Here is a 20,884-nt window from a genome sequence, read left to right on the forward strand (position 1 = left end):
AGTTGTTGGGTGTCGTGGTTCACAAATGTGGAGACCAGTGCTAGACCTGCTACATAAGGGTTCACCTGTGGAACTTGTCAAAATGTAGAACACAGGGCTCTGTGTCCAGAAATTATAATTCAGCAACTCTTGGGGATATGTGTTTTTTGAAAATAGCTTTATCAAGATATAACTCACATACTATACAACTCATCCATTTAAAGTTTGGAATTAAATGGTTTCTAATGAATTTGCAAGAGTTTTGCAACCATCCCCACAATCGACTTTAGAACATTTTCATTGCTGTCCCACAAAATCCTTTTCCCATTAGCATTCATTCACTCCCCGTTCTTCCCCAACCCTTAGCCCTGGGCAACTGCTAATCTGCTTTTGTCTCTGTATAGATTTGCTTGTTCTGGATATTTCATGTAACCGGAGTCAGACAGTACCTGGTCTTTTGTGACTGACTTCTTTTGCTTAGTATAGTGTTTTCAAGGTTGTAGCATGTTTCCATGTTGTACCATGTGTCAGTACTTCATTCCTGTTTATTGCCAAGTAATACGCTTTTGTGTGGAAGGAATATGTATGTTTACAAAGCTCCTGGGTAGCATTCCCCACCAGTTTAAATTCTCTCTATATATAAAACATACTTTGAAATGTTAACTTTGTGATTGTAATGCCATAAAAATCATTATATACAACTGTTTTTTCCTTGTACTTCAGTAATAGTGTCCCCAGAATGCTCTCTTGACTATTTTAAGAGAGGGGGTTGCTGTCTGTTAGTGGTGGCAAAACCATTTAGTGGGTGAAGATCAGGGACTTTTTTTTTTTAAGTAGTAGAATGGAAAGTAACAGACTCAGCTACACATAGTAAAAGTATTTTATGGAACTTGTGTGTGTGTGTGTGTGTGTGTATCTTAATTGGGCCTGGATGTGAAATATATTTCTTCCTGTGGGTTTCTTTTACAAAAAGTTTGAAAGCTACTGTTGTTTAAATATTTCAGTGTTATTGTCATCTCATTAGCCCTAGTGTCTTTCCTGGGGCGAGGTGGTAAGATAACATGGTTCAGCTTAAGTGAAAGTTGAATTGAAATAACTAGCCAGCATTAGGTTAGGTAGGAGTTATGATCTAATAATACAGTGAGGAGGAGATGGGATGGTTCCGGGAACCTACTGCTTGGGTCATTTTGTCAGGGAGTAAACTTGCCATTTAGTTAGTCATGGTGTGAGGTGTTTTTTTTTTTGGCGGGGGGCTGCACCACGCGGCTTGTGAGATGTTAGTTCCCCGACCAGGGATCGAACCTGTGCCCCCTGCAGTGGAACTGCTGAGTCTTAACCACTGGACTGCCAGGGAAGTCCCTGGTATGAAACTTAATACCACTTATCACATTGATGATGTAGCTTTGAGTTTAAAACATACTGTATCAATAAAATGGATTTGGTTTATGATAGTTATTTAATTAGAATGCCAAAACACAGTATAAGAGAATCATTATTCTCATTTTTAACAGTTCATCAAGCCTTTGATGATGTTGCATATTCTAAATATTATCATTTTATTGTGCTCAAATTAAATAATGTATTCATTAAAATAAGTTAGTTGTATTTCCTAAGGAAGAAATTATGTTTAAATTATGTATCATGTTGCTTTCTAAAGTAAGCAGAAACTTTAAATATCTTTTTGAATTTTTTTTTTTTTAGTGAAAGGAAACTTCTGGTGCCTTTCTAGTTCTTTTTTATGTGTTGTGAGCTATATAATATCTTAACAGTGATATATTTCTGGAATTAATTATATTAATTTCATATTGATTTTGTTATATTCTGAATTCACATTTAGAATTTTAGTACTTAACCATTATGGTCATTTTACAAAATTTAGGAAGTGGTATATGAGAGTAATTTCATAACATTGACTTTTGCCAAAATACAGCTGCTATTGAGATGGAATTGTTAGTGGAGATACTTTAATGATTTAATGAAATGCTAAATTATTTTAATAATAATGTAAATGACCACTGAAATAATTTTTTTAAGTAGCATTTGCTTTCCTTTGAGTTGAAACCCAACATAAGTAAATAATTTTGTACAGTGTTTCTTTTTATATTCATTTTATCCTAAGGTAGCTGAAAAATTTTAAATTGGTTCATGATAAATAACTAGAGTTTCCTATAAATACTTGTAATCATTTTTGGTATATAGAATTGTATTTTGAATGGTTTGAAAAACTGATCATACAGTAGGCTTAACATTGCTCACGAAATTGAGTAGCTAGCCCAGGATTAAAAAAGAAAGAAATCCATGGGTCAATTATGCTTACAAGCACACATGCAGAAATCCTAAAAGAAGTTTTTTAAAAACTCAAATCATTTATCAAAAGAATGATTTAAGAATTATTAAGTAAGATACATTTCGGGATGCAAGAATGGTTCAACAGTGGGAAACTGGTTAGTTTCACTTCATTAGTAAGTTGAGAAAATCATACATAAATGATCTCAGTAGATACTGAAAGTTCAGTAGAATTTAACACTTTAAAAAAAAAAACTTCTTTGGTTGTATACATTAAACATGTACAACTTTTTGTATGTCCATCGTACCTCAATAAAATTGTTTTTTAAAAAGATCCAGTGACCTCCCTGGTGGCGCAGTGGTTAAGAATCCACCTCTTAATGCAGGGGACACGGGTTTCAGCCCTAGTCCAGGAAGATCCCACATGCTGCAGAGCAACTAAGCCCATGCGCCACAGCTACTGAGCCTGCGCTCTAGAGCCCGTGCACCACAACTACTGAGCCCACGTGCCGCAACTACTGAAGCCCACGTGCCTCGAGCCTGTGCTCCACCAGAGGAGGTCACCTCATGGAGAAGCCCGCGCACCACAATGAAGAGTAGCTCCCGCTCGCCGCAACTAAAGAAAGCCCACGCACAGCAGTGAAGACCCAACGCAGCCAAAAATAAATAAATTGTTTAAATCCAAATTTCTTTCATTCAAGAAATAGAGGGGAAAGTTCTTAACATGACACAGTTATATATACTAGAAACCCATGTCAGGCATTATACATAGTACTGAAAAATTGGAAGCATTTACATTAAAGTTCGGAGCAAAACAAGGATGTTTGCAATGATTGCTATTATTTAATGTTATTCCAGAAGCGTAGCTAATGTAATTAAGAAGAGAAAGAAATAAGAAACATAAATACTGAGAGAGAAGAGAAAACAGACATTCACAGATGATATGATTCCCCATGTAGAAAATCCTAGCGAAGCAGCAGAACACTGCTAATGAATTCAGGAAGGTGGCCTGACAGAAGTTCAGCCTCCACAAGTGAATAAGCAGAAAAGGAAATGGAGAGACATAGTGACAGGCTCCCCCAAATACTTCCTTTTATTTTTTATTTATTGTTTTCGAATTTCCTTTTTATACAGCAGGTTCTTATTAGTTATCTACTTTATACATATTAGTGTATACATGTCAACCCCGGTCTCCCAATTCTCAAATACTTTAGACCTGCTGAGAAAAGTGCAAGATAACTATGCAAGAAAGGAATCAACATCAATGGAGTATTACTTATCAATGAAGAAAACAAAAGCAGATACAAATAACATGAATGATTCTGAAAACAAGCTTGAGCAACAGAAGTGAGATACAGAGGAATATATATTGTGTAATTCCATTAATATACAACTCAGAACACAGAAAACTAAACTGTATTGCTTAGGAAGGGATACCTAATTGGCAAAGCCATAAAGACAAGCAAGAGAGTGATCAGTAAAGTCAGGATGGCGGCTGCCTCTCTGGTGGAGGGCTTCTGCGTGTTGGCAGTATTCTGTGCCTTAACTTGGGTGGTAGTTACTGGCTATTTCCTTTATTTTGGCTAACATTTGTGTATGTCCTTTATCTACTTTTTTATAGGTAACTTTATTTTTATTTATTTTTAAAAATTTTTATTTGTTTATTTTATTTATTTTTGGCTGCATTCGGTCTTCATTGCTGTGTGTGGGCTTTCTCTAATTGCTGCGCATGGGCTTTCTCTAGTCGCTGCAAGCGGGAGCTACGCTTTGTTGCAGTGTGCAGGCTTCTCATTGCGGTGGCTTCTCTTGTTGTGGAGCACAGGCTCTAGGCGCATCGGCTTCAGTAGTTGTGGCACGCAGGCTCAGTAGCTGTGGCTTGCGGGCTCTAGAGCGCAGACTCAGTAGTTGTGGTGCACGGGCTTAGTTGCTCCGCGGCATGTGAGATCTTCCCGGACCAGGGATCGAACCCACGTCCCCTGCATTGGCAGGCAGATTCTTAACCACTGCACCACCAGGGAAGCCCCAGGGATAATTTATTTTGAAAGACAGTTATGGCAGTATTGGCTTTACATTTTTTCCTGTTTTAAATTTCCATACATTTGAATTTTTCAAAATCCTTATCTAATTTGTAGTTTTACTTTTTGTCCAGGCCCGTCAAAGTCCAGTGAAGAAAGTGAATCCTGGAGAAGAAAGGAGGAAACTGTTTGAGGTATATAAAGACATCTGTCTGCTTATTTTAAAGCTTTGTAAAAATAATTATAAAAAAAGAAACAAATCTTATAAAACCTTCAAACCTTTCCTCCTTATTTCTTTCAAACAAATACCTCTAACTTACTTCTGTTTTTTAACCTCCTTGGGCATACGTCTACCATTGGTATGCTAGCTTTACTGATGAAACTAGAAGAAGTAGTCTTTATTATTAATTTAAAAATGTTCTTTTTTCCTTTAAGGAACCGGCAAGGAAGAGAAGGTTGGAATTTAATGAAAAAGAAAAGAAACAAAAGGATCAGGTAGTTATTTCGCTCTTACTTTTTTTCCCCTGCCAAGGTGGAGAGGATAATAGTTTCAAGAGTTCTGAAAAGTTTGTCTTTAAAACTTGTTACAGATTAGTTTAATGAAGGCTGAACAGATGAAAAGGCAAGAAAAGGAAAGGGTAAGAGGATGGTCCGTTTCTCCGGTATGCTGTACTGCCTCCTACACATGCGCCTTTTTTTTTTTTTTCCTGGCTGCGTTGGGTCCCCGTTGCTGCACACAGGTCCTCTCTAGCTGCGGCGAGTGGGGGCCACGCCTCACTGTAGTGCACTAGCTTCCTTCCCATCACGGTGACCTCTCTTGCTGCAGAGCATGGGCTCTAGGCCTGCCGGCTCAATAGTTGTGGCTCGTGGACTCTAAAGCTCAGGATCAGTAGCTGTGGCACATGGGCTTAGCTGCTCCGCAGCACGCGGGATCCTCCCGGACCAGGGATCAAACCCGCGTCCCCTGCATCGGCAGGAGGACTCCCAACCACTGCGCCACCAGGGGAAGTCCCCCCTGCCTTTTTTTTTAAAGGGATACACTGATTCCATTTTATTTCTAAATTTATTTCATGTACTTTATACTAAATATTTGAAATGGTGTTTTGTCTGTTTGTTTCTCTTCCCCAAAAGTTGGAGAAAATAAATAGAGCCAGGGAACAAGGATGGAGAAACGTGCTGAGTGCTGGTGGAAGCGGTGAAATGAAGGTAGGCCTTTGGTGCCAGTGCACTTACACTACTGCTTTTTCTCCAGTTTCCCCCTCCTCTTGAAAAGGTATACAACTGGCTTTTTGGGGGGATACACTTAACTTTTTACTAGAGTTCTTCAGCATCTGTTATGACTCCTTAGTTTTCCTGCACGTATTTGGTATGTAATTTGTACTGATAACTAATATGTGACACTGTTAAAATTGCATTAAAAGTTTGCTGTGAAGGCTGTATATGATACACCATTCCTGCCTGAGGTGTCTCTTTTTTTTTTTTTTTTTTTTTTGCGGTACGTGGGCGTCTCACTGTTGTGGCCCCTCCTGCTGCGGAGCACAGGCTCCGGACGCACAGGCTCAGCGGCCACGGCTCACGGGTCCAGCCGCTCCGCGGCACGTGGGATCTTCCCGGACCAGGGCACGAACCCGTGTCCCCTGCATCGGCAGGCGGACTCGCAACCACTGTGCCACCAGGGAAGCCCTGAGGCGTCTTTTTAAAATCAAATATAGTTTGTCTCCACTCTGCCTAAAGTCCTCCTGTAGCTTCACGCAGACCTGAAGATTCCGTTTTCAGAAGACCCGTACTTAGTGGGGCCCTGCCAGTCTCTCCGCGCTCATCCTGGTCCTGCCATGCAGTGCTATGCGCTCTAGTCATGCTGAGCTGAGGACCATACTGCAGTTTCCCCACTGTGTGTGGCCTGCTGAAGCTACGTCCTGACACTTGTGTTTCTTTTTACCTGAAAGCACCCTCCGTCCCTCCTCTCACTCCTACCTCCAGCCATTTACCTAGGTAACCAGTGATCTAACCAGCCATTTACCTAGGTAGGTTAATTCAGGCATTTCCTTTGGGCAGATCCACACTGTACAACCTTGGGCAAGTTACTTAACTTCTGAGCCTTAATTTCTTCATTTAAAAGAAGAAAGAAAGAAAGGAAGGAAGAAAGGAGGGAGGGAGGGAAGGAAGGAAGGGAGAGAAATAAAGAAAGAAAGAAAGAAAGGAAAGAAGAAAAGAAAAAGGAAGAAAGGGAGGGAGGGAGGAAAAGAGAAAAGAAAAGGAAAGAAAGAAAATTTCAAGAGCAGTGCCCGAGCTTGGCCTGCAAGGACTCACCTGTTAAGCTCCTTTTCCTTTCCTTGCTCTGCCAGTCTGAATCTTGCATTTCTTCTTTTGCCCTCATAGCATCCTTTACATGCCGAATTCTAAGGTGGTCCCCAAATTCCTGACTCTAGGGGCCAGGCCTGATGTTATCCCTCCGCTGGAGCGTGGGGGGACCTGTGAACAGGGTGTGTCGCAGCCCCTTGGTCAGGCTGTGTTGTATGGCCCTGCTGCTGGGGTAGCCACTCCTGTGGTCACATCACTATTTTATAAGCCGCCCTCATAGCAGCCTGGAAGGGAGAAGGTCAGAGAGACAACTTCTGCTGGCCTGGGAAAAAGCACGCGTTCACGTGGCAGGGAAGCACAGGTGTCCTCTGGGAGCCGATAGTGGTCTCTGACCAACACCTAGCGAGAATGTAGTGACCTTAGCCGTGACAGCCACAAGGGAGTGAATTCTGCCAGGAACCAATGAGCGTGGAAGAGGACCCTGAGCCTCCGATGAGGGTGGCAGCCCTGGCTGGCACCTTGATTTCTGCCTGGCGAGACCCCGGGCAGAGGGCCCTGCTAGCCGTGCCCAGACTGCCGAGACCACACGTGGGTCTGTCTCAAGCTGCTGAGTCTGTGGCACTTTATGACACAGCAATCAAAAGTGAATATGCACTAATATTCCTCTGTGTTTTCAGTTTGAGTTTGTGTCATCCAATCAACTGTTACTTAAGGCCTTTAAACTGTGAATTCGCCTGACCACGCTCAGTAAACTTGGTATTTAGGTGCCCAGTAGATATTTGTTAAGTTGAAATGATTACCATTCTTACTTGTTTCTTTTTCCCCAAAAGATAAGATTTGAATAAAAATTTATTCATGTAGATATACACGTTCTGCCCTGGCTTTCTTAGTTTGTACTTCAGTGTCTTGAGATGACACATTTTTCGTGTTACATATCAATAACCCAGTAGGAGTCACTTTTTCTAATTCTGTATTCATATAGACGTACACAGTGTTTGGTAATGCAATTTTATTTTTAAAATTGTACTTTACTGTTTTTGTACTGTACTCTCCAGTTTACTGTGAAATTGAGCTTTTAACCTCCTGAGTGATAAGGAATGACGTAGACAGAATTTGGCCCATTCTAAATTAACTAACCCCATATCTTATATGATTAGAAAGTAAAATCTTACCAAAGTGCAGGCCCTCAGATCTTGTCAAGCATTTTATATCAGTCCATGATTAGTGTTGAGAATTTGATTATTTTTTCTCTCCCTTTGCGTATATCTTCTTTATGCAGTAAAGCACCTTTTTTCCCTTTGATGTCTAAAGCCATATTTAATCCTAAAGTCCAGTTTTATCAATGTTTGATTATAGTTTCTCAACAAGTGTGAGATACTATGTGCTTAATAGGTTTCTGCTTCGCTTCATAAACTTCTATACTGCTTTCTGTGAGGGTTGATAAAACAATTTATTTTCCATGACATAAAGCACAGTCTGTTAGTTTCTGTACTTATTCCCCAAGAGGTTTGAAATATTTAACTTCTTCAGCTGTTTGACTTCTGTACAGGACCTGGAAGCTCAGTAAAAATGTGAATCAAATTAAGGAGATTCCCCAAAATAAAGATAAAACAAAAACTAAACATTAAGGGAGATATTTCAAAGTTAACATTCTATTATTATATACCTCTAAATACCAAGACATTATGCACAGTATAAATAACCTACTGTCCTTGATTACTTAGTATCTGCAAAATCTGTGACTTTTTGCTTTATCCATTTTTTTTTTTTGATTCTTCTGATAGGTATTTTTTTCTTTTTTAAAATGGTAGTTGATTTTCAGTGCTTTATCCATTTTTGATGTATCTCTTACGAAAGTGTGTTTTTAGAAAAATTATGAAGTGTTCCACATATATAGTTTGATTATATGGATAACCGTTATATGTAAGGGTGTACCTGTTGTTTGATAATATATTGGAATGCTACTCAGCATTGAAAAGGAATAGCCTTTTAATACATGCAACAGCATGGGTCAATCAAAAGCATACTGAGTGAAAGAAGCCAGGCACAAGAGCACATATTGTATGAATCCATTTATATGAAATGATAAGAAAAGGCAAATCCAATTTCTGTGACATAGAGCAGATCAGTGTTTGCTAGAAGGAGGGGGTGTTGGCTGCAGAGGAACGTGAGGGACCTTTTGGGGTGATGGATGTGCTTTCGATTGTGGTAGTGGTTCCAAGAGTGTCTATTTGTCAGAACATCAACCTGCACTTATAATTGGTGTATAAAGTCATGTTTAAAAGATCCTATTGCTTCAGTATTCTAGTACAGTGTTTTCAGCGTTAGTTTGAGTATAGGTATCTTCAGAGATATGTACATACATTTGATTTTGCTAGAGAGAAACCTTAGAACACTCACATTTCAGATGATGTTAGCCCCAGACTAAACTCGAGGAACCAGTCTCGTAGGAGGTATGACCACCTTTTTCCCAGAATTGTGATTCTGATAATCTTGCCCTGAGATGCACATTTTGAAAATGTATATGAAAATCACCCTGATGGAGTTTCCTGCCTAATGAGGTATCTTCCCTATTTCTAGCAACTTTCATCTCTTGCTATTCAAGCATCTTGAATCAGTTTTCTATTTTTATCTTGAGCTGATTTTTTTAAAAATCAGGCTTTCTTATAATACTGTACACAATTCTTGCGTCAAGATGTTAACACAAGTTTTACCTCACTGGGTACACTGAAATGCCTTTTATTTGGTTCTCGTATTTTCCTTAGCCAGACGTCTTCCTCAGGATGTCGTCACCTGGAAGCTCTTCTCCCTTTCCTTGCAGTGTTCTGGCTTCTGCTCTCATCTGCGTTTGAGCGCTGCACCTCCACTTGAGTCATGTCACTTTGTCTTCCTTTTGGTGCTGCTGGCTTCTGCCTTTGAGGTTCCAATTTCCTCTTTGCAGTGCAGTTCTTGCCCCCAGACCTCTGTGACAGTCTACACTTACTCACCTCTCATCCTGACATCTCTGTTTTCTGTGAGTTTTCCATGCACTTGGGTGCATGTGTTCTGAGGCTGTGTCCTATGCCTTTGCCTTCATCCTTTGTTATTTCCACAGAGAACCCACAGCTCCCTTCACCGTTCACTTCTCTGATTGCCTTTCTTTTCTCGCAGGCTTCTTGGCTTCTTGGCTTGGTGTCAGTGCAGCAAGCCTTCTAATTAGTTCCTCTACTTTGTTCTCTCTCTTATTCTTGCTTATCATGCGTGATTTGACTTACTGACTTTTTATTTTATTTATTTATTTGTTTGGTTTTTTTATTTTTGGCTGCGTTGGGTCTTCGTTGCTGCGCACAGACTTTCTCTAGTGCGGTGAGCGGGGGCTACTCTTTGTTGCGGTGCGCGGGCTTCTCATTGCGGTGGCTTCTCTTGTTGCAGAGCACAGGCTCTAGGTGCACAGGCTTCGTAGTTGTGGCTCATGGGCTCAGTAGTTGTGGCTCGCGGGCTCTAGAGCATGGGCTCAGTCGTTGTGGCGCACAGGCCTAGTTGCTCCGTAGCACATGGGATCTTCCTGGACCAGGGTTTAAACCCTTGTCCCCTGCATTGGCAGGCGGATTTTTAACCACTGCACCACCAGGGAGGTCCCACCAACCTTCTAAGAAACTGTCTTAGTGCACTTTCCTGCTAGAAAATGTATGCGTGCTTTCTGTTGTTTATTCTATGAGCTCGCACACCCAGGCTGAGGGTAAGTTACCTGTGATGACCTTTTAGGACCAAATATAACACTCCCTATCTGCCTTCTTTCTAGTTAACTTCTTACGTCTTCCTGCATCCTTTTTCCCCTACTGCTGACACCTAAACATATACCTCCAGTGCTTATTTTTACTTTGTTTTACTTTAATACCATGGTTCATATTTAATCATTTACTCTTTCTTTGTTACGTTGCTTTCAAGGCTGGGTTGAATAATATTTTCCTCCAGTGACTTTTTTGGGGGGAATTTTTATTTCTCATAATTTTTTTTTCTATTTTGTAAATTTGCTCAGTATTTACTACTTTAGAGTGTGCCTATTACCACTCATTTACTACAGGAAATGAAATGTTTTTCAAGCTTTATACTTTGTTTCCCAGTTTGTTTGTCAACTGCTTAAGGATTGGTATGTTTTGTTTCTTTTATTTACACCTAGAGTATGTTTCAGTGGTGTTTATATCTTCATTGCTTGTTGAATTGGATTTGGAGTATGTTAAATGCCGTATGTTTTCGTTAGATATAATTTTGAGTGTTACAAAATCAGGCTCTTTTATTTATAAGCTCTATATATTTAAACTTAATAGGATAGAATCACATAAAATGTATACTAGAAACTTGTTAATTAAGACCAAGTTTTTTCATAGTTACATAAATTTAGTGGTAGTTTATATTTTAGTTACATTGAATTAAGCTTTATTGTTAGTAACAAAGTATACTAGTTTTTGATTGTTAATGGTTATAATATAGTAGGAAAACATGTTAAATTAGGTAATTGCTTTTTAAGAGTCAAGTGTTGAAATTTACTGTTTTCTTTTGAGGGTAGTACAGACCTCTTAGGTCTTGTGAGACAAGCATGTGAGAGCTCTTTGTTTGATTCCTAGGCTCCCCTTTTTGGCAGTGGAGGGGCTGTGGCTCCATCATCTTTTTCTTCTCGAGGACAGTATGAACATTACCATGCCATTTTTGATCAAATGCAGCAACAAAGAGCAGAAGGTAATGAAGCGAAGTGGAAAGGAGAAATACATGGCCGAAGGCTTCCAGAAAGGTATGGCATGTTCTGCAGAAGTTGCTTGTGCTGTGCTTTAGAGAAAGTAACGGAAGTCATCGTGCATATTTATTGGCAGAGGAGGAGTCCCACCTGGAGCACATCCAGGATTTCCCAAGGGGGCTGCAGGTCATCACCATTCCTCTGATGCCCACGCTCTTAAAACAACTTGGAAAAGATTGAAGGCCGTGTCTAAACAAGCCAATATAAACAGGTTGTTGGACTGTGATGACCCATAAATTCACCCTTGCTTGTAAATTTGCCTGACGTCATGTACAGCCCGATACCGACACCTTCTGGGTGTTTCCTCCATTATACATAGAATATTTTTGGCCTTCTGGGTGCAGTCATTTTCTTATGTGCAAATTTGGCCCTTGATTACATGTGGGAAACATGTAGCTCTTCAGTCTAATTTTTGTAGCTTACATATGTTATAGGCTGAACATACTGTTTAAAGGAACATGTGATAACTTTGAACCAACATATGGTTGTAATAACTTTATCCACTTGCTTTAAATAAATCAGAATATATTTAAAATGGAATTACATTCTATGCACAACTCCAAGACATGCTTTTGGGTCTTCCTTTTCCTCATTACTTAGAACCCCACTTTTCTCTTTGTTTCTCTCTGCATGTTGATCTCTGATTGATATCTCACTATGATCCTGTTCATTGGGTTTTTTTCTTTTCTTCCATTAATTAATTTAATATGGTTGCAGTCAATAGTTTTGATTTGCATAGTTCCTTTTTTTAAAGTATGCATATGTGTTTTTTTAGATCTTCCCATTTCTTCCATAAAAACGTTCCAGTTAAGGAAGAGCAGATATCATTTTGTGAAAATTTAATTTGTGGTTTTACAGAGAATACTTTTGAGTGTGATAAAACTCTTTATGGCTCTCCCAATTATAAAAGATTATTAAAAGGTAGCTGAGCAGAGGTAAATAATTGAGGTGAATATAAATTAACATTATGAATTATGTACAAGTGTTAAGCTAATTGTAAATACTTCCCATTTTTGAGAAAAGAGGGCTACAGACTTCCACATATGCAGGTTTTTTATGAAATGGTAAAGATTTTTGTGTGGGGTTTTATCCTCTGGTATTATTGACCTTTCTACTATATAATTTGTATGGCTTTTTTTGGTTTAATTTTAATCAGATCTCCTAAAATAAATGTGTATCGTGTAAAGAAAATAGGGAAAACTTTCTTCACACTGTTCATCTTCCATAAGGGTTCTTGGTTCTTCACAGTTGGAGTGATGAGTAATGGACTAGTTTGGTCCATTTGCATCAGGCTCCCATATAACCTTGAAGTGTTCACACACATTTACGCTTGTTTCATATTGTCTTCAGTGACTGTGTATCTCAGTTACTTCTTCCACTAGGACACAGCTTCCATTCAGTCTTTGTTTGAGCATCAGATATACTTTCAGTATTTTAATTTTCAGCTTTTAAACCATTTGTGATTGTGAGATCATTTATCATTTCCTTTCTGCTAACTTTGGGGGGCTTAGCAGTACTCAAACATAGAGTATACTTTTTCTTATGTTGCTTTGAACTTATTATTGATGATAGATATTATTTATTGCATACTTATTATATACCAAGTTATATTTACTTATCAAAGCATCCCTTTGAATTAGATATCACTCTTTTAATAAGATGAAGAAATTAGGACCTGCAGAGATTTAAAACCTGTGTATGGTCAGGCCACTAGTAAGCGGCAGAGGTAGGATTTAAACTAAGTCCGTCTGAGTGTAGAGTTCAGCTCCTCGAGCACCATTGTAAGGACTTCTCAGCTTCTTGAGATACTACTAGTGAACAGGCAAAACAGTCATTGGTTTAGTTGGTTATAAAATTTTAAAATATTGGGTACTTTAAAGATTAAACATGATACCAAATACTGAATGAACTTGCATATGTATTCATTGAATTTATATTGGTTTTATCTGAGGATGTAGCAAATGGAAGAATTGGTAGCAAACTGGAGATCATCAAGTATCATATAATTTTCAAAAGGCAGATTCTATAAAATAGACTAGTTCTTTTCATGTTCACCCCAAGCAAGATTAAAAGTAGAGCCTGCAAACATCTTAAAAGGAAGTAGTCATCACCGCAATGCAGCATAAATTCACAGAGAATGGATTTTGTCAGATGCAGCCTTTATTTCCTTTTAGGGTTGTAGGCTAGAGCCACAGTTCTCAAACTGTGTGCTGAGGCACCTTGGCGCGTCACAGTGCCTTGGATATGTTACAGGTGTGAGGGGAACATAACTACATCTGTTGGACAAAGTGTAGACCACATACTGTTAAGCAGTTTTGACCTAACTGTTTAATGAATGGGACTGCTAGGTATTTCTTTTGGCCTTAGAGGCATTGTGAAAAAATTACTTAGCTACCTAGTAGGGTATATAAACTTCAGCAAGATACTGTTGCCAGGGTGTCTCAGTGTAGACATGGTGAAGAAATATAAATAAAAATTGTTAGGTGGATTAGTCATTGGTTAAATAATTATATTCAGAGGATGCTGGTTAATATTTTGATGTCCAAATTTAAAAAGTTTTAGAAGCGTGTCCTCCTGTAACTAATCTCTATTTTTAAAGAGGACATAGAAAAAACATTCAAAGAATATAGTCGTATTTCCAGAAGACATAAAGTGGAAGGAAATAGTAGATATGTTGTATGATTGATCAGGAAACAAAATCATCTCAGTAGACCATAGCTACAACTAACTTGATTTAGAGAAAACTTAATGGGAATTTGATGTAGTTTTGAGTCTGAAAAATCATCTGACCAAATAAATATACCCTTGGAAAAGGTTTGTAAATAGCATACACTAAAAAGTTGAACTCATGACCTTTCATTGCCTCTTGGGTCAAATTGCACCCCCGAAATGGCCTGCAGGGTCTCTTAGAGGCCTGGGTACTTCCATGGCCTTATCTTCTGCTCTTTCTTCCCAGAGTTCTGGGCGTGCAGACTTAAGGACGTGTTTTCCCTCATCCTTGTTCCTGTGTACCCTCTGCTCCCCCTTCCCAGATCTTTGCCTGGTTAACTCCTGTGTACTATTCTGGCCTCGGTTTAGGTTCACAGGCACTCACTAGGTCTATAAACGGAAAAATAAAATAAAATTGGAGACCTGATTGAGGACTTCCAACTTTTAATTTGCCAAGTAAGCTCATTTAAAAAAAAAAAAAGTTTCTCAGCCCTAATTCCATCCTTTGGTAAAAGAATGAACATTTTGGGCTTCCCTGGTGGCGCAGTGGTTGAGAATCCGCCTGCCAATGCAGGGGACACGGGTTCGAGCCCTGGTCCGGGAAGATCCCACGTGCCGCGGAGCAACTAAGCCCGTGCACCACAGCTACTGAGCCTGCGCGTCTGGAGCCTGTGCTCCGCAGCAAGAGAGTCCGCGACAACGAGAGGCCCGCGCACCGCGATGAAGAGTGGTCCCCCCTCGCCGCAACTAGAGAAAGCCCGCGCACAGAAACGAAGACCCAACACAGCCAAAAATAAATAAATGAAAAAAAAAAAAGAATGAACATTTTAATGTGAAAAAAGTGAGGTGACACAATCTTAGAATACAGATTATCCTTTGGGATTAAATAAATTTGGATTTGTGAGAATTATATTAGTCGTTTCTTTATGTTGTTGACAACTGTTGAAAACTCAGTGAGGAGTGACCACCGGTTAGGGGACGTAGCCAGGCAGATCCCCACGCTCTCCCGAGCCTCAGCTAGCTGTGGTCCGGGCTGCTCCCACAGCCCGGTGGGCCTCCGCGTGAGGCCTGAGCTGTGAGCCGGACGGCCCCCTCGGTCGCTGCTCGGATGGCTCCTCAGGGAGCTCCTCGGGCGCCCCGGTCACTGTCGCCATCGCCACCACTGCGCCTCTACCGCTGTCCTCACCTTAGGGCTCTTATGTGTGACGTTAGTATAGCCAGGTTTCACACAACTCTGCCTTGGCCAGCAAGCCATCCTGTCTCATGAGGGCAGCTTCACAGCTCTTTCCTCTTTCAGTATGTTCGTTTTACAGTTTAATATTAAGAAGTCAAATTTATTTATTTTATTTTCAGATCCTGCTAAGGTATATGCTCCAGTAGGTTAAATTAGGGAAAGAAGCAAGTTTAAACGTGTTGATAAATCAGCCGGTTTAAACACATTTCAAGGATTTGCTTCTCTTGCAAACTCCTTGTGAATAAAAAAGAGAAATAATAAAAAGCTTTCAAACTAGTTTAATTATATATTGCTATAAGAATAAAAATGCCCTTACCTTTTATAGCTAGTATTCAACTACTGTGTGTGTGATATGCTCCTAACTTCGTACTTACTAATACCCACGGTCTCATATTTACGTATGTATTGTAATCCTTTTCCACTGTCGTAGATCGATAACTTTTCCTACTCTGTCACACTTAAATTTTGTCTTTTTTTTAACCTTTTAAAATTTATTGGTATAAAGTATTCCATACTGAAAGCAACAAACAAACAGAAGTCTGTTTCTCCAACTGTGTGAACACACAAGTGCCATTAACAGTGAAGCAAGCTGTATATCCAGCCTGGAGAATTCAATGGGTCTGCCCTCTCAATCAGTACTTTCATTTTAATGTCATTCATATCCAGGAATTACCAATGCACCTTGGTACAAGGACTCATTTGTTTGCAATCTGGTGTGATATGAAATTATTCTAAGATAGCCTATCTTTTAATATTTGGTACACATTTTTAAAAAATTTTTATTTATTTATTTTAACATCTTTATTGGAGTATAGTTGCTTTACATTCTTATGTTAGTTGCTGCTGTATAACAAAGTAAGTCAGCTATACGTATACATATATCCCCATATCCCCTCCCTCTTGGCGTCTCCCTCCCACCCTCCCTATCCCACCCTCTAGCTGGTCACAAAGCACTGAGCTGATCTCCCTGCACTATTCAGCTGCTTCCCTATTCTTTTGTTGAACTTTTAAGCACCATTGGCATTATAGAGCATTTTCTCCACACTGTCATAACTTCTGGTTTTTATAATTTGTTTGTTATTGTCATATGTAGTCAGTTCCTTTCCCTGATTCAAACTGAATCAGCAAACTGAAATCTGTAGTCATCTAAGACTCCTTCAGATTATCTTTTCCTCATATTTTAGGTAGCCCATATTTGCTTCTTTCTTTTTCATGGGGTTAATTATTTTTCTTCTTCCCTTTTTATCAGTAACTCAGGCTAGTCCGACTTTGCTTTTTGTATCCATGTCTTGATAACACACGTCAATTAGCTTCTTTTAAAAAAGACTTTAACTTTTTATAGCAGTTTAGCTTCACCACAAAACTGAGGGAGACGGTACAGAGATTTCCCACATGCTGTCCCCATACCTGTTGTCAGCATCCCCACCAGAGTGGTATGTTTGTTACAACTGGTGAGCTTATACTCAGTTAGCTTTCAACGTTAGAACCTCAATCACGTGAGACCATCTTATGAAACCATTGAGTGCCTCTAAACATTTGTATTTTATTGAGCTTTTACTTTTCCAAGTCTTTTCCTCTGTATTGCTTCATTTGAGTAAAGCTGACAACAGTTCCGTTCCCTCAGGTAGACATTATGCCATTTAAACAGAGGAGGAAGCTTAGTGAATTCACCCACAACATCCTTTTTTCATTTCATTAACCCTATACCACCCCAACTCTTCTACCTTAAACTGTATTGACTCATTTTTCATTTCTCAGATTATTTCTGCTACCTAGATTGCTGCCATTTCTATGTTGCTTTCACCTCTTAAAAAAATCCATTTTTAGTCATCTTTCAAAATTTTTAATTTCCCTTAGTAACAGGTTTGAGCCATGGATATGAGGTATCTTACCCAGATCTTTCCATTTATTCATGCATTTGTATAAAAAATAGAAAGAAAATAACTTCCTTTTTTTCTCTTGTCAGGATGAAAAAGAGTTTGTCTCATTATTTCTTTTTTACCCATTTTAATGTCTCTGTATTTCATTTTCTAGATTCCTGATTTCTTACTGTATATTTGTGGCTTATATAGTATTTATATTAATCATTCCTTTACTACTAATCTAGATTAATGTTCTACTAATTTAAAGTGGCATAAGTTTGGAACTCAAAAGATATAATCTATTTAATTTGTCTAAAACAGAGTATACACATATAAATTCTTTTATTTATTTATTTATTTTTGGCCGCGTTGGGTCTTTGTTGCTGTATGCGAGCTTTCTGTAGTTGTTGGGTCTTTGTTGCTATATGCAGGCTTTCTGTAGTTTTGGCGAGTGGGGGCTACTCTTTGTTGCATTGCGCGGGCCTCTCATTGCAGTGGATTCTCTTGTTGCGGAGCACAGGTTCTAGGTGCGTGGGCTTCAGTAGTTGTGGCTCACAGGCTCTAGAGCACAGGCTCAGTAGTTGTGGGCTGAGTTGCTCCGCAGCATGTGGGATCTTCCAGACCAGGGATTGAACCCGTGTCCCCTGCATTGGCAGGTGGATGGATTCTCAACCACTGAGCCACTTGGGAAGTCCCACATATAAATTCTTTATAACATTTAATGAAGAGAATGACTCTTACGAAGTTAATTGACTATTTCCTCTATCCCTATGAGCCTTGCACACATATATAGTTTGTGCTCACAATTCAATACAGTCTTACTACTGAAAGGGGAATAAGAATATGAGAATGGGTTCTTCTTTTTGGTATGTATTAAGTAGTAAACAGAAATGCATGTGAAAAATGAAAATAGTATAGGTTTTTAAATATTATAAGGAATCATAGAATCAATTGAACTAGTTTTGTCCTTTATTAATAAGGTATATTACTCTGATTGATTTTTATATGTTGCACCAACCTTGCATTCCTGGAATTCCATTTTATACATCTTATATTTTCAAAGACAGATGTGATATTGGTAAATAGTATTTGTTTAATAAATGAGAAGAAAAAAGAAATAATGGTAAGCAAAAATCACTACAGGTTTTAAGTTTGCGATTGAAAGCAACCAGTTATATATACCTGCTTATTTAAACCAGCTTAAGAAAAAACTCTTTAGTAAAGCAAAACTTATAGATTACATAAATAAATAGAACCGGTAGTACTATATTTACATAAATGCTGTGAACATTCTTCAGATCAAAGCTGTTATGTGTATGATCAGGTTCTTAGTAAAATATTTCTGTGCAGCTGAATTATTTGATTTAGTGAATCAAATCAGTCAATGAATATGAATTAACATATGCTGAGTTGGAGCCCCAGACTGACAAACATTGGAGATACTCAGTATCTTAGAATGGGAAATCAAACATAAAAACTTTATAGAAGTTTTACTTTTATAAAGGTTAGAAAAGGAAGTCAGTGCAGTCAGGATACAAAGCAAAGATTTTTATCTAATTGTATATGGTGGTGTAAGCATCCAGGACTCCTCAAAAGAGCCTTATCGGGCTTCCCTGGTGGCGCAGTGGTTGAGAGTCCGCTTGCTGATGCAGGGGACACAGGTTCGTGCCCCAGTCCGGGAGGATCCCACATGCCGCAGAGCAGCTGCGCCCATGAGCCATGGCCGCTGAGCCTGTGTGTCTGGAGCCTGTGCTCTGCAGTGGGAGATGCCCGCGTACCGCAAAAAAAAAAAAAAAAAAAAAGAGAGCCTTATCAGTAGATGTACAGTTTCAGATGACATATCTGAGCGTCATACTCTCTGAAAGTTTGTTTTCTTTAGGCTCAGCCTTATATAAATGGGGCTATAGCAGACCAGAATAACAGCCTTGCCTATATATTGAGTTGGTCAAAATGTTTGTTCAGGTTTTTCTGTAACATACAGAAAAGTGAACGTTTTGGCCAACCCAGTATATGAAGGAGATTTTCCTAGCCTCAGCAACCAGAGAAGAAAAAGAAATGAAAGGAATCCAAATTGGAAGAGAAGAACTAAAACTGTCACTGTTTACAGATGACATGATGCTGTCCATAGAAAATCCTAAAGATGCTACCAAAAAACTACTAGAGCTCATCAAAGAATCTGGTAAAGCTGCAGGAATTAATACACAGGAAAGGCTCTGAACCAGCTATAGATATTATCTAATCCTAGAAAATTCCAATGATGGAGTTTCACAAGAATATCTTTTAAGCACTACAAAAGTTAAATGAATCTTAGGCCACTATCTTCCATAGCTTTATGGTAAATCAGATTTTAAATTTCTACTGTTTAATTTCATATTTAAAATTCTTACATGTCTCAGTACAGTTGACCCTTGAACAATACAGGGATCAATCTGCATATACTTATAGTCAGCCCTCCATATCTGAGGTTCCTCTGCATCCATGGCTCCAACCAGCCATGAGCATGGGGTGCTATAGTATTTACAGTTGAAAACTATCCACATTCAGTGGACCCACGCAGTTCAAACCTGTGTTGTTCAAGGGTCAACTGTAATTGTTAACAAAACGTGTAAAAGAAACGACTGTTTGGGGTATGAAAATCAGAAGTGTTTAAATCTACTGGAAGAGAGAAGGCCTTATTTCATACCTTCTTCCGAACATAACTTAGTTATGGTCCATCACAGAGGCTGTAGGACTTTTGTGTGCCTTCGTAGCCAATATCTGAGAAGTGCGGTCAATAACTTTCTCATCTTTCTTCCTTACTCACAAAATTACTGCAGTTGATACTATGCAATGAGTTCTCTATTTACGGGTGGTGGGTTTTGTTTATTTTTGTATCTTTCTTAGTACACAGTAACAGATACAATATATATTATAAATTTATTTATTTATTTTTGGCTGCGTTGGGTCTTTGTTGCTGCATGGGCTTTCTCTAGTTGTGGTGAGCGGGGGCTACTCTTCATTGCGGTGCGTGGGCTTCTCATTGCGGTGGCTTCTCTTGTGGAGCACAGGGCTCTAGGTGGGCGGGCTTCAGTAGTTGTGACACGTGAGCTCAGTAGTTGTGGCTCACGGGCTCTAGAATGCAGGCTCAGTAGTTGTGGCACACGGGCTTAGTTGCTCCGCAGCATGGGGGATCTTCCCGGACCAGGGATCAAACCTGTGTCCCCTGCATTGGCAGGCGGGTTCTTAACCACTGCTCCACTGGTTAGGGAAGTCCCACACAATATATATTAGATGTTCAAAATGTTATTGATATTTTTTAGCTGTCGTCTAAGGCCAACATGTTTACATTCTCTCATAGTTGTTAGAGGACGCTATGGAAACATAACTGGAAAAGATGGAAACAAATAAGTGTGCTTTTAGTTTTTTCCCCTAATCTATCCATTTTTCTTTTTAATAGTTGAGATACTCAAGGAATTCAAACTTCACTTTTTACTGAAGTTTTGAAAATTCACACAAACTCTTCATTGTTTTTGATGAGCTTTGAAATTGCTACTCTGCTGCTTTAATCTTACTTCCATACTGATTGATATATTTGATGCAGAGTTCTGAAATAAGCTTACCTACTTGGAAACTATAGAGGTTTTTCTATAGGTATAGTCTAAAATCATTTTATGTGTCTATAAGTAGAATAGATTAAATGAACATAGCAGTGGAAATTTTACCTCTATTTAAAACAATAATGTCTCCA

The 20,884-nt window shown here is 39.0% G+C and overlaps 1 protein-coding gene across 10 annotated transcripts in view; it reads left to right on the forward strand.

Moving 5' to 3' along the window:
• NEK1 (NIMA related kinase 1) overlaps positions 1 to 20,884 on the forward strand; it is a 218,232-nt gene that overhangs the window by 81,278 nt on the left and 116,070 nt on the right. For all 10 annotated transcript variants that reach the window (XM_067040071.1, XM_067040068.1, XM_067040065.1 and 7 more), the window contains 5 exons: positions 4,415 to 4,474; positions 4,716 to 4,775; positions 4,871 to 4,918; positions 5,412 to 5,486; positions 11,186 to 11,349. In XM_067040071.1, coding sequence (XP_066896172.1) covers positions 4,415 to 4,474; positions 4,716 to 4,775; positions 4,871 to 4,918; positions 5,412 to 5,486; positions 11,186 to 11,349 — 407 coding nt within the window. The remainder of the gene's footprint in view (positions 1 to 4,414; positions 4,475 to 4,715; positions 4,776 to 4,870; positions 4,919 to 5,411; positions 5,487 to 11,185; positions 11,350 to 20,884) is intronic.

The sequence above is a fragment of the Kogia breviceps genome, chromosome 8 (genome assembly GCF_026419965.1).
Source record: "Kogia breviceps isolate mKogBre1 chromosome 8, mKogBre1 haplotype 1, whole genome shotgun sequence".
In the NCBI taxonomy this organism is placed as follows: domain Eukaryota; kingdom Metazoa; phylum Chordata; class Mammalia; order Artiodactyla; family Physeteridae; genus Kogia; species Kogia breviceps.